The 12,050-nt window shown below is 50.3% G+C and overlaps 1 protein-coding gene and 1 long non-coding RNA gene across 3 annotated transcripts in view; one reads left to right on the top strand and one right to left on the bottom strand.

The window, feature by feature from the left end:
• Window positions 1-12,050, bottom strand: part of Hspa12a (heat shock protein family A (Hsp70) member 12A) — a 33,343-nt gene that overhangs the window by 5,917 nt on the left and 15,376 nt on the right. The window contains exons 6-10 of the mRNA XM_027406872.2: window positions 9,988-10,159; window positions 6,487-6,573; window positions 5,496-5,600; window positions 4,536-4,794; window positions 348-451 (exon numbers count right to left, since the gene is read on the bottom strand). Of these exons, the coding sequence (XP_027262673.1) occupies window positions 348-451; window positions 4,536-4,794; window positions 5,496-5,600; window positions 6,487-6,573; window positions 9,988-10,159 (727 nt within the window). The remainder of the gene's footprint in view (window positions 1-347; window positions 452-4,535; window positions 4,795-5,495; window positions 5,601-6,486; window positions 6,574-9,987; window positions 10,160-12,050) is intronic.
• LOC107977441 lies at window positions 4,101-6,739 on the top strand. Of its 2 annotated transcripts, XR_003483618.2 has the most exons (5): window positions 4,101-4,158; window positions 4,275-4,382; window positions 5,089-5,181; window positions 5,512-5,815; window positions 6,497-6,739. It is a non-coding gene; the product is annotated as an uncharacterized LOC107977441 (long non-coding RNA). The 2 variants fall into 2 exon arrangements; XR_004768926.1 differs by lacking the exon at window positions 5,512-5,815.

The following is a 12,050-nucleotide window of genomic DNA, read 5'->3' as shown; positions in this document are numbered from 1 at the left end:
GCAAGAATTCCTAAGTTTTCTTGACACTTCAGACAAGATACATTCCCAGGGCTTGTCACTCTAGAGTGGTATGGCTTCAGCATTCTTTGACCTCTGACCTTCAAAGCCAAAGTGAAGCCTAGGTCAGGGCGGGCAGGCCCTCAGCTTTCTCAGGTCTGCAGAATTAGACAAACAATATGCAGAGCCACGCCCAGCAGCCCCTCTCATGATGTGCTCAATCCTGCCCACTCCAGAAGGCTCTGGCCTCGTAGCTTCCAGTTCCAGGTTACCTACCAGCTGGGCTTCTTCAGTGCTTGTCCCTGCCCCAGCTCTGTCCCACAAGTGGCCAAGACCCAGCTGATACTCACGGAGGTGCTCGATGATGCTGTCGATGGTGGGCTTAAAGAGGGCGTTCATGGCATCCGGACTCATTCTCAGCATCCCCTGGGAGGACCACTTCACGAAATCCACACTGGGGATAGACAGCATCAAGAGGAGCAAGCCGTGAGTGAGTGCATGGCACCCAGGTGGATCTGCACAGATGTGCGGGTCTGCAAGAATGTCTGTCTCATCCTGGGGATGAAGCTTTTTAAAGCCAACCACCTGGACCTGGACCTGGACCCTCAGAAGCTCGAGCTAAGACATCTCCTCATCTGTTTCTCTTTGCTATATACAGTGAAAGCGGCCAAAGTCTAGCACAAGAGGCCAGGAGGTAAGTAGAGGCTCCCTGTCTTTTGTTTAGAGGGTAGGATATGTGTGCTGTACAGACATAAGCTACACACCTGTGCTTGGGTGCACCCCCACCCTCGGCTCTCCAGGCCCCTGTGGCATCACAGAGCTGAACCTGATCTTACGGGATGGCCCTGGGTTTCTAGATCGCTAGCCAAGACCCAGCATAGTCAGAAGCAGCAGTGTGGAGCAGAAAGAGCACTGGCCAGGGAGGCTGGGCTGTGGTGTGGCCCCATTACTCAGAAGCCATGGACTCTGTCCTCCATCTTCTTCAGAGCCTGGTCTCCGTGGCCGGAAGCTAAGGTTAACAGTTCTGACCTAAGTGTCTCCTCTCAGGGGAGACAGTGAAGACCAAGTACATGGTATGTCTGTGAAAACACTTGGGAAAGTTTGTTATTGTCCTAACTTAATGTTGGGAACTCTCCATTACCCAGGCCCTCAGTAGAGACCCCACCCATTCAGAAGTTCAGGGACCACGCAAATTGCACTTCAGTCTCTGAAGCAAAGTGCACACCAGCTTCTTAACAACACATCCAGATGGCACCTGGTTTCCTGGGCCAGGACGGATTCCCATGGCAAAAGCCAAAGGACAACATTTGGTGTGGAATGACCCTGTGGCTCATTACGGCTGGCTGGTTTCCACAATGGGAGGGTTGGAAGGCCTCAGGAACTGTGCATCCAGGACCTGGGACTCCAGCCAGAGGGCAGGTGTTCTCTCTAGGGAACCAATGGGGCAGAGAAAACAACATCCCAAAAAGACTGCCAGCCTGATGTGGCCCTGTCCAGAGGGCAGGACATCCTGAATCAAATCTACTTTGTTTCTCACTAAAAGGAGCCATGCCTTCTTAGAGAAATGGTCTAGCCCAGGACGGGGACAGAGAATGTGTGAGGTAAATCAAGAGTGTCTTCATCTTCACAGAGCAGAGGCCGTTTGCTGCCTCAAAGGGGATCAGAACCAAGTGGAAGAGGCCGCTCCTGTCCAAGGGGGAACACTCTGAGCATCAGCGAGGCCATAGTCATCAGGATTTAAAAGGCGACAAGCAAGTTTAAATCCACATTTCCCTACAAAATTAAACTCATTACCATTTTGAAGGATGCTAGGTTCTACTTTGTTTTTTGAGACAGAGTCTTGCCATGTAGCTCTAGCTGGCCTAGAACCCCCTATGTAGATCAGACTGGCCCCAAACAGAGAGTCTCCTGCCTCTGCCTCCCTAGTGCTGGGATTAAAGGCATGTGCTGCCACACCACTTTTTTAAAAACAACTGGAAGGAAGAATCATTTATCATTCATCATTTATTCTCTTTTCTGAAGTCACCAAACTACCAAGGAAAAACTGTTTCTTTACATCTATAAAAATGTCACAATGAAGTTATTGCATATAATTATTACATAAAATTATTATGTGCTAATAAGCATAAATTTACAAAAACTGCCACACATTAAGTAGATTTGCCAAAAATTCAGACTGGAAGCCACCTAAGACTCAGTGTCAGTCTATTTGTAAAGCAGAACAGGGACACAAGACAGAGTATGGGATCTGTGGGCACACAGGGCAGCCAGTCTCCGTGACAACTAACACACTGCAGAAGGATGAAACCAGGAGGGAAGACTGCACCGTGGGTGGGGCTTGAAAGCAAGGTATGCTGTACAGCCTTCACTAGGATGCTGACACAAACTAGAGAAACGGGACAGGAAGACTGATAGAGCTAGGTGGCTTTTTAAAAAGTGTGTGTGTGTGTGTGTGTGTGTGTGTGTGTGTGTGTGTGTGTGTGTAGGAGAGAACATGTATGTGTGTGTATAAATGTGTATGTGTGCATGCACACTCATGTAGGCATGCAGGCATATACATGTCATAGTATGGATGACATGAGGGGGTCAAAGGACAACCTCAAATGCCAGTCATGATGGGGGTGTCCTTCTGAATGTGCGTTTCTCTTACTAGTTGATGAATGAAACACTGTCTGACCAATGAGGCAGGAAGATAGGTGGGAGTGGTAGGCAGAGAGGGCCCGCCAGGGACAGTAGCCATGTGGACCACAAAGGAGTAGAAGGTCCAGACCCTTCTCCAGTAAGATAAGACCACATGGAAATACTTAGATTGATAGAAATGGGTTAATAATTAAGACAGAGCTAGCCAATAGGAAGCCCTAGTCATCGGCCAACAGTTTTATAACTAACAGTGTTGTGTGCTTATATGGGACTAAAGGAGCTATGGGACCAACCAGGCTGGAAGAAACGCCACAAGTCCCCACCTTTCACCTTGTTTCAGATGGGTCATGGTGTTTATCACAGTAATGGAAACTGTTCTCCACTGAGTATTTCGAGCCACCTGACCCACAAGCTTCCAGCAGTTTCTCCTGTGCCATTTCCTTTCTTGCTGTAGGAATGCTGGGATTTCAGATGTATGCTCCTGTACCTGGCTCGGCCTGTAACTCAGTGACACTGAAGAACAATGCATTTTAAGTGCCACAGTACTATGGCCATATTGAAATGTCTCTCCTTTAGAATCTATGCTGACACACTCACAGATTAGATAATAAGCAGAGATTTGCTTTAAAATAATTGGGGGAGGCTCAGGTGGTTTAGATTGTCGGATGATAAGAGTTTCATTTTCCATTATAACAAGGCCATTAAGAGGGGGTGACTATGCAAAGGGACAGAAAAAAAATTAGACTGTAGTGCCAACCATTTCACCTTGGACGTGTATATCAAAAGTAACTTTTAATATGGTCTTGTTAAGTTGCCCAGGCTGGTCTTGAACTTGATACACACCTGTCTCAGCCTCCACACTGCTAAGATTACAAGCATGGGTTACCACATATGGCTCAAAAGACACTTTTTAAAAGTTATCAGAAACTTTGCTTTTTTTTTCTATTTTAAAAAATTCAGCTTAATCCAAATCTTCTATATGGATTCATTTTGCAACAAACTGAGCTACAGTTGCAGGCCAGGGCCTTGAGAAGCAAAAAAACCAGATTCCCAGTGGGATTCATTGACCTAGTACAGGCCAAGTCCTATTCTAGACACTGCTACAGCAGCTACCTGTGGTGTTTTGAATACATGGCCCCCACAGACTCAAAGGTTTGAAAGCTTAGTCATCAGGGAGCGGCACAATTTGAAAAACGATTAGAAGGTGTGGCGTTGTTGGAGGAAGTGTATCACTGGCAGGAGGGGGGACTTTAGATTTCAAAAGCCCATGTCAGGGCCCAGTGTCTGTCTGTCTGTCTGACTCTGTCTCTGTCTCTGTCTCCCCTCCTCTCCTCCCCTCCCTTCCCTTCCCCTCCCTTCCATTCCCCTTCTCTCCCCTCCCCTCTCCTCTCCTCCTCTCCTCTCTCTTCTTTCTCAGCCAGGGATCAGGATGTAGCTCTCAGCTAATTTCTCCAGCACCATATCTCCCTGCCTGCTGCCATGCTCCCTGCTATGATAATAATGGACTAAACCTCTGAAACTGTAAGTAAGCCCCCAATTAAATGCTTTCCTTCATAAGCATTCCCTTGATCACGATGTCTCTTCAAGACACCACCCAAACAAAATGTCCCGTTTTCATAAAGCTATTATTTTCTCAGGGAAGGTACCAGCTAACACACAGACCATACTTCCTGTGACCTGGGTATCACGCTAAGTGCCTAACAGATAGGAATTCACTCACACTCCTCCCACAGCAACCCTTTGAGGTGAGTGGAATTATTACCCCCATTTTCCATAGTAAAAGTTAGTTAAGTCACTTGCTCAGGACACCATGCATAGGGTCAGAACTCACCATCCACACCCGATTTCTCTGTCGCACCAACACTCTCCACCCCCAGACTCTCTGGAGCCCAACGTACTTGCTCTTCCTCAAGGCGTGCTCCACACTGTGCCCCCGGAACTTCTTGTAGTAGTCAATGAAAGAGAAGGGTAGAGTGATGTTCAGGGGATTCGTTCGATCGGGTGCAGCAGCTCTTTTGCGAGACTCGAAGGCAATCATTAGGTCAACCCAGGCCGCCGGGCGCTTGATCTTGAACTGCTCGATAAAGTCCTCTCCAAATATTTTACAAAGCAGCTTTTCAAATTCGTAATCCACTCCCAGAGATCCATAGGGTCCACCTGAGAAGAGGACAAAATGGGAGCCCACAGTGTTAGAAAAACCACGGGGGACTGAAAATGCTAAAAACCCAGGCCTTCCCTGGGTTCTCTGAAGCACCCGGGGGCCCACTTGGCACACAGACAACAGCTAACCATCCCCTCTCACACCTCAGTACCCTTAGGCTCTTATTCTGTGCCTCCCCCAAGCAATCTTACAGTCTGTTTAAATCTATTTCATGATAAATAAGATCAGGACAGATAACTAACTTCAAAAAAAAAAAAAAATCACAACCTTCCCTCTTGGAAAACCCACAGGTGAGGTCTGAAAAACCAGCAAGCCTCAGTTAGGCCTGTGTAGTTAGTCTGTCGACGACATCACCCCGCAGACCTCCCCTCCCAAATGGAAAGGTATGTTCCTTATTTTGGTGATCTTGGTCTACGTGTATAAATCTAGCCTTGGATTTCAGGTGGAGGTAACAAGCCATAGGCAAATCTTGGCAAAACTCTAGAAACAGTGTCACTAATCCAGTTTGATGCCCAAAGTCACCCGGCAGTTTGTCTTTGAGAGAACACTTAAATATATTTTGCTTTCCAGTTGTAAACAGATGGATGGGCCGCCCACTACCCACACTCCACATGCTTGTGATGCGAGTGAGATTTGAAATGAGTGAACTAGAAATGGCTGGAGGCTGGGAAAGCTAACCAGCCATGCGGTGGCTCACCTGTCGCTTTGTACAGTTCCTTAAGGTGCCCCTCTGGTAACCGTATCTGATGGACTGTCAGGTCTACAGTGCCTCCGCCACTGTCAACAACCACATATTTGTCACCTGGCGTGAGAGACAGTGATTTTTAAGATACACCAAGAATCCGTCCCCCCTCAAACAAGCTGGTGAATAGCTTGGACTCGGCCACTCACATCAGCACTGCCCACGAGCACAGTGGTTTTGGTCAATTGGCAGCATAGCAAGTTATTCAGTAACTAAAGAGAATTCGGCTGTGCCCATCCAAGAGGGCGGGCTAAGCATGGAAGGAGAAGAAGCAGGTGAGAGAATCTAGAAGACCAGGACATTCACGTCACACAGGGCGGTGTCCCCACCACATCCCATGACTCCCTCGATAACTGGGGAGTATCTGCATCTGTGTGGCTTTCTGACATGCAGAACTCTAGCTCCCAAAAGCCAGACCACGGGGATCCCTGGGCAAGGGTCCTTAAGGCCCCTGCTGTTAGGATAAAGCCCCAGGGAACCTTGGCGGATTCCAAGGCAGGCGAGGGTGACTGAGGCAGGGGACAAACATGCCAGGCAGACAGTACTTAAGTGAGAAGTTTTATTAGAAAGGGGAAGGGAAGGGGAAGGAAAGAGAAAAGAGAGGAAGAGACAGAGAGAGGACAGAAGAGAAGAGGGAGACAGGAAAAAGTCCTGTCTGTCCCAGGGGAACTGCAGGGAAGAGAGCAGAAGTGGGCAGAGGTCTGTCTTTTAAAGGGGTCCTTTGCAGCTGCCTGCAGACTATGTACTCATGGATCCCTGGGCTGACCAGGGCACTGCCTGAGTGCATTCTGCCAGGTGACAGGGGCAGGCCAGCATAACGCCTGAGTCCTTATACCTTCTGCTGAGCATCTCCCCCAAGTGCAAACGTAACGAATACGAATGCATTTGTTGCCAGCAGTGAAAATAAACAATAACAAACAGGGACAAAGACATCCCAATACTCTACCTTCCTCCAGTTCAGACCAGATCTCTCCTATGACGTTCTCCACCAAGAAGGTCCGACTCTGCCGGTTCCGCCGAACATGCTCCTTAGCTAGCGGCCAACAGAAAGAAAAAGGAACAAGCGTAAGAAAACTTGGAGAGGAAAAAGCGACCATTGTCTGCAGCTGCTGGAGACAACAGCACGGTGGGTGCAGGGACGGAATGTTTGCGGACACTTGGCCAATAGGATTAATAAACACGACCTCAAAAACCAGAAAGCCAGTCAGTCCCTCGTCCTCGGCCCAGGCCCAGCTGTAAAGCCTGCCCCGAGGAGAGTCTTGGCCGTGGTGACTTTCTTCTGGGGGAGTGGGTTAATGAAATGGGCCCATTTCCCAGCAGCCCACGGTGCACCAGGTTAAGCCGTTCCACATCGTGCAACTTTGGAATGCTGGGTCCATCAGAATCTCCCATAAAAGAATTTAGAGCCCGACCCTGCAGCTGTTGGAGACAATGTGCACTTCAGCCACAGGGGGGCGCTTCACCCACGAGGCAGCATCTGAGCCTAGGGGATCCCAGCGCTGCATCCAACAGCAGGGTACCCAGGGTACGCCTCCGCCTGTGTGCTGAGCGCTGCAACGCCTTGGGACAGACAGGGCACTCATAACCGTCCTTTGCTCAGCTGCGAAGGGTGAGGTCACGGCACTCGGAAGCTCCAGGTCTCTTGTCTGGGCAATATGAACCGTCAGACCAGAGACCCCCTCGACTTTTGAGATCTAATGATTCCTAGGCCTGGAAAAGCAGAGCAATGGGCCAAGAAAGGTATTGCGAAAAGGTACCTTGGAAGCAGCAGGCCTCAGCCAAGTGGGCCCTTTAGGCCTCGGTTTCCTCCTTTATAAAATGGGTGTGTCACTAGTTGGTCTGGGTTTCTCGTGGACAGAGAAGGACTGCTTCCCTAATGCAGCCTGCTTGTCCACTGTGTACCTGGAGTGACAGCCTGCACACGGTGGGTGAAACAAACAGGACACCCACTATGAGACCTGGTGGTCCCTGGATGGCAACTGCAACCAATGATTTACTAGAGCAGCCGTGGGGTGACAGAGAAAGGCTCTGCTGCCTCCTACCTCCCTCACTCCCCGACCTTTCTAGTCTTTAAACCCCTAAGCTACCCAACTCCTTCTGAAATGCCACTCAGCCCCTCCTGGATGCTCATCTAGCAGCACCCTTGACCTTCGCAAAACCAACTTCTCTAGAGATTAGACCAGCAAACGCCCCAGCTGACTCTGAGTTCTCTAGAGCCTGGGGTTAGAGTGGTCAAAGGGGCACCCCAGGAGGTCTCCCCAAACTTGGGCTTCTCTCCAATTCCCACGCTGGTCCGAGAGGAATCCCAGGCACTGCAGGGGCCAAACAAGAAACAAGCTGCCTCTCGGACCGTGTGAAAGGTTCAGGCATTATGCTGGCCTGCCCCTGTTACCTGGTGAAACAGGCAGTACCCTGGTCAGCCCAAGGTTCCAGGGAAATAAGTCTGCACGCAGGTGCAGAGGACCCCTTTAAAAGATAGGCCCCTGCCCATTTACGCTCTCTGTTTCTCTGTGCTCTCCGTTCCCGTTCTCTGTCCCGCTCTCTGTGCTACTCTGTCCCCCACCTATGCTCTCGCTCTGTCTCTCTATGGCGACAGGCCATGGCGGTCAGCCATTTACCCCTGTTCCTCTTCTTAGTCTCCCCATTCTGCCGGGCCTTATAATAAACTTATAGTCTTAAGTCTCACGTCTCAGCAATTTCTCTTTTCTTCTTTTTAAACAAAACAGTAACACCGTGTAGCAGGGATCGGATTTGCTGAAACGATTTAGATGGCCACAGATGGAATTCATAAGAGATATCTGAGTGAAGGCGACAAAACAACTTCCCAGTTCGCCAAGAACCATCCCAGTTTTTCAGGCAGATTAAGCCCAAGATTGGACAAATGTATGTTTTATGGATCCCATTAAAACCCATCAGGAGTAACAGAGTGTTCCCTGCAAACCAGGAGTGCTGGAGGCTGAGTGTCTGCCAGCTCCCTCCCTCTAGAGTAGCCTCAGTCCACTGCCTCTGATCACGAGGGACCCACGGGGCGTCAGATGTCCCCTGGGGTCCCTACGGCACCCCACCCCTGGGAGAGACAGCCCAACTACAATGCAAGGCTGACACCTACACCCCTGCTTTGCTGTCCCTCCAAGGCATGTTGGTCGCCAATGAGGCTCCAAAAACCAAAAGGAAAGGCTCCCCACTGTGAGCGCACACAGATAGCCACAGAATCCACAAGCCACAGAACAGTTAGGACAGAGCAGCCATGGGGAGACAGAGCAGATTAAAGGCTGGGAAACCTGAATCCGAACTCTGAGGAAGGATCTCATTTGAAGTCAGCAGGCACCTCCTGGAAACCGAGGGCCAGTCCATACTAAAAGCTGTGCTGAAATCAATAGACCCTGATATGAATCTCTGTTTACGAACTGAGAATTAGCTTGTAAGACCACAAGCTTCATCTTCCACCCAGTGAGACAATGGAGAGAGGCATGCCTTTGTGTCTTTGAGATGATAAAGCACCAGGTTCCTTAGAGGCAAGGCTGGCCTTGGCATCCCTTGGCAAGGCCAGGATGGCCATTAGTGAGGATAAGGACTAATATAGCCCTTGGGCCTAAAGGCAAGTCTCTGCATCCATTGTGGTAAAGAGGATCTAAGGTGCTGACACATAGTCCCTGGCAAGCAGAGACAGCAGCTTGGGGGACAAGCTTAGCTCTTGCCACCCCCTGGGAGCCACTTGAAACTAATGCAAGGGATTAAAAGGAAAAGGGTGTCTCCTGGGACAGAGTTGTCCTCGTGAGGACTCACAACTGAGGAGTGACCTGAGGAAAACTGCAGTACACAGGGATGGGAAGCGCATCTTCCCAGGGTTAGCCTGGGCCTGGGGTCTTGGCCAGGGCAGACTTGGGGTTCTGGTGTGGGGACTGTGGAAAATGCAGATCCTGTTAGGTCTCAAAACCAGGACAAATGGCCGACGTGCCTATTTAACCATCAAAAAGGACCAGGCCTCCAGGTTCTCCCAGCATCCCTCAGTCTCTACCTGTTACAGGGCCCATCCCTCCCACACACCCAGAGCAGCCCAGTGAGTAAGACAGCAACAAGTCAACAGTCTTGATGGAGGAGTTCATGGCAGGCAAAGTGGGTTAGACTGACTTGGAGAAAGACAAGACAAGCCTCGGTCCTTGTAAAGTAAAGTGCAAGGCTAAGAATGGCTCTCAGGTCACCCTTGGGGTGGAGATACCCCCACCCCAAGAAGTGACAAGCCAGGGTAACTGACGCTTATCTTATGGGGGAGTGCTCTTAGGGGCCAGGTAGGAACACAGAACGAGGAGGGGCTTAAGACCCCCGTCTTCCCCATGGAGTATCCTGACCCTTACAGCCTGAGGTGCCTGGAGCATCATTCAAGCTCAGTCACACCCAGGGGATTGGGGTGGGGAAGCGGAGGGAGGGAGAGAGAGAGCAGAGGTACCCTGTGTAAACCCCGCTCCTACTGAGTCACTGGTGCTGTACCCATTGGCCACCGTCTTGCTGCTCAGCTCAATCATCTGGTGCAGCCGCAGCTTCCGGCAGTAGATGGAGGCGGCCTCGGGCTCCAAGGCAATGATGAGCTGTTCTGAATTCTCAGGGGAGGCCAGGCCTGCCTGGAAGACAGAGAGACAGAGGCTGGGACCTGGGATTTCCTGGGCAGGCCTGCTCAGAGGACCACCACACCTTGCAGTGTGGGTGACACACCCAGGGGAGGAACTGAGCAATGAGCTTAGCTTGTTCGGGGTGGGGGTAGGGGGGACATTCCTTCCACAATCCTCTGCAGAATTTGATACCCGAGGTGACCAGACAGACATTGAGCTCTCAAATGTCTCTGAATTATCAAAGGACTCCTGGGAAATGCAGGGCACTCTGGCCCCTGGGGCTTGTTCAGATCAGAACTGAAAAGTGCCATGGGAGAGGCAAGGTGACCGTGGGTAATGATGAGGTTAGTGTGTAAGCAGCTGGGGGACAGGGTTGCAAAGACCCCAACACTTTGCAAAGCGTCACAGATAGAAGAGGGGTGATGCACCCCTGTGACAGTGGGTCACACGCCTCCTGGCAGGCTGTGCAGGTCCTGATCTTGGTGGCCCACAGCTAGGCAAGAGCTTGGAGCGCTCCTGCCATTCGCCTACTGGGTGTGACATGTGAGCAGCGGTTCCTGGAGGAAGCCTTCGTGGAGTCCCTTATTTCCTAGAGTGAGGGTGGCGGTCAGCCGACAGGTGTTCTAACTAACGCCTTTATTCTTTCAACAATTTACTGCATAATAATTTGAGATGGGGTTTCATGGATCCCAGACTGACCTCAACCAAGCTATGTAGTCAAGAATGACCACAAGTGTCTCATCTTCCTGAATCTACTTCATGGGTGCTCCTCTGGGATTATTACAAGTGTGTGTCACTGAGTCTGTTTTGTGTGATGCTACTGATTGAAGCCAGGACTTTGGGTGTGTGAGAGGGAGGAATACTCTACCAACTGAGTACACCCCCAGCTTCTACATATTCTTAATATTATAACAGTTAAGCCCCCAGGTCCCCATCTGCAATTCCATCTGTTGGTATCTGGGATCTTCCTTGGCTTGCAAGAGGCAGAAATGCTTCTGTTCCATAATGTGTGACTGTCCCAGTCAGCTCCCCTCCAGGCCCTGGAGGTCCCAAAGCCACTCTTCTGTGCATACTGAGAGAAATGATTCTTGACCTGTAACAGGGTCCTCCCAGAGGCCTGGGTCAGAGCAGGAGCTCTTCCTACAAGGCTGTGCATGGTGCATGGGGCTTTCTTGGCCACGAGCATCACAAATCATTTCCTGTCACCATGGTGCTGCTTTTCTGCTGTTTCCAAAGAGATCTGGGGACCAGTTTCCATGCCACACCCACTTGGAGAAAGTTCCCCACTCCCACCTCCAGACAGTCTCCTTATGCCACATATTCACAAGAAGAGCCCCAGGGAGCCAGGGGCAGAGGGGCCTTGGGGGCTCCATCAGTAAGCAAGAAGAAGAAGAAGAGGAGGCTCAGATCAGAATGCTGGAAACCAAGGGCCCCTCAGACCTTCACATAGCTCCTTCACTAAAGGTAATGTCTTAGTGACTTTCTATTGCTATGATGAAACACTTTGACTTTCCTAGTTACAGGGTTGCTATTGCTGTGAGGAAACACTGTGACTATCCTACTTACAGAGTTACTATTGCTGTGAGGAAAAAACCATAACCAGAGCAACTTGTGGAGGAAAAGGTTTAATTGGCTCACACTTCCCCATCACTGTTCATCACTGAGGCAAGTCAGGGCAGGAACTCAAGCAGGGCAGGAACCTGGAGGCAGGAGCTGATGCAGACACCATGGAGGGTGCTGCTTACTGGCTTGCTTCCCACGGTTTGCTCAGCCTGCTTTCTTATAGAACCCAGGACCAGCAGCCCACATGGGCTGGGCCCTCCCCCACCAATTACTAATTAAGAAAATGCCCTTCAAGTTTGTCTAGCCCACTCTAACTGAGGCATTTTCTCAGTTGAGGCTC

This window comes from Cricetulus griseus, chromosome 3 (genome assembly GCF_003668045.3).
Source record: "Cricetulus griseus strain 17A/GY chromosome 3, alternate assembly CriGri-PICRH-1.0, whole genome shotgun sequence".
Lineage (NCBI taxonomy): Eukaryota > Metazoa > Chordata > Mammalia > Rodentia > Cricetidae > Cricetulus > Cricetulus griseus.
This window is presented reverse-complemented; position numbering and strand designations above follow the sequence as displayed.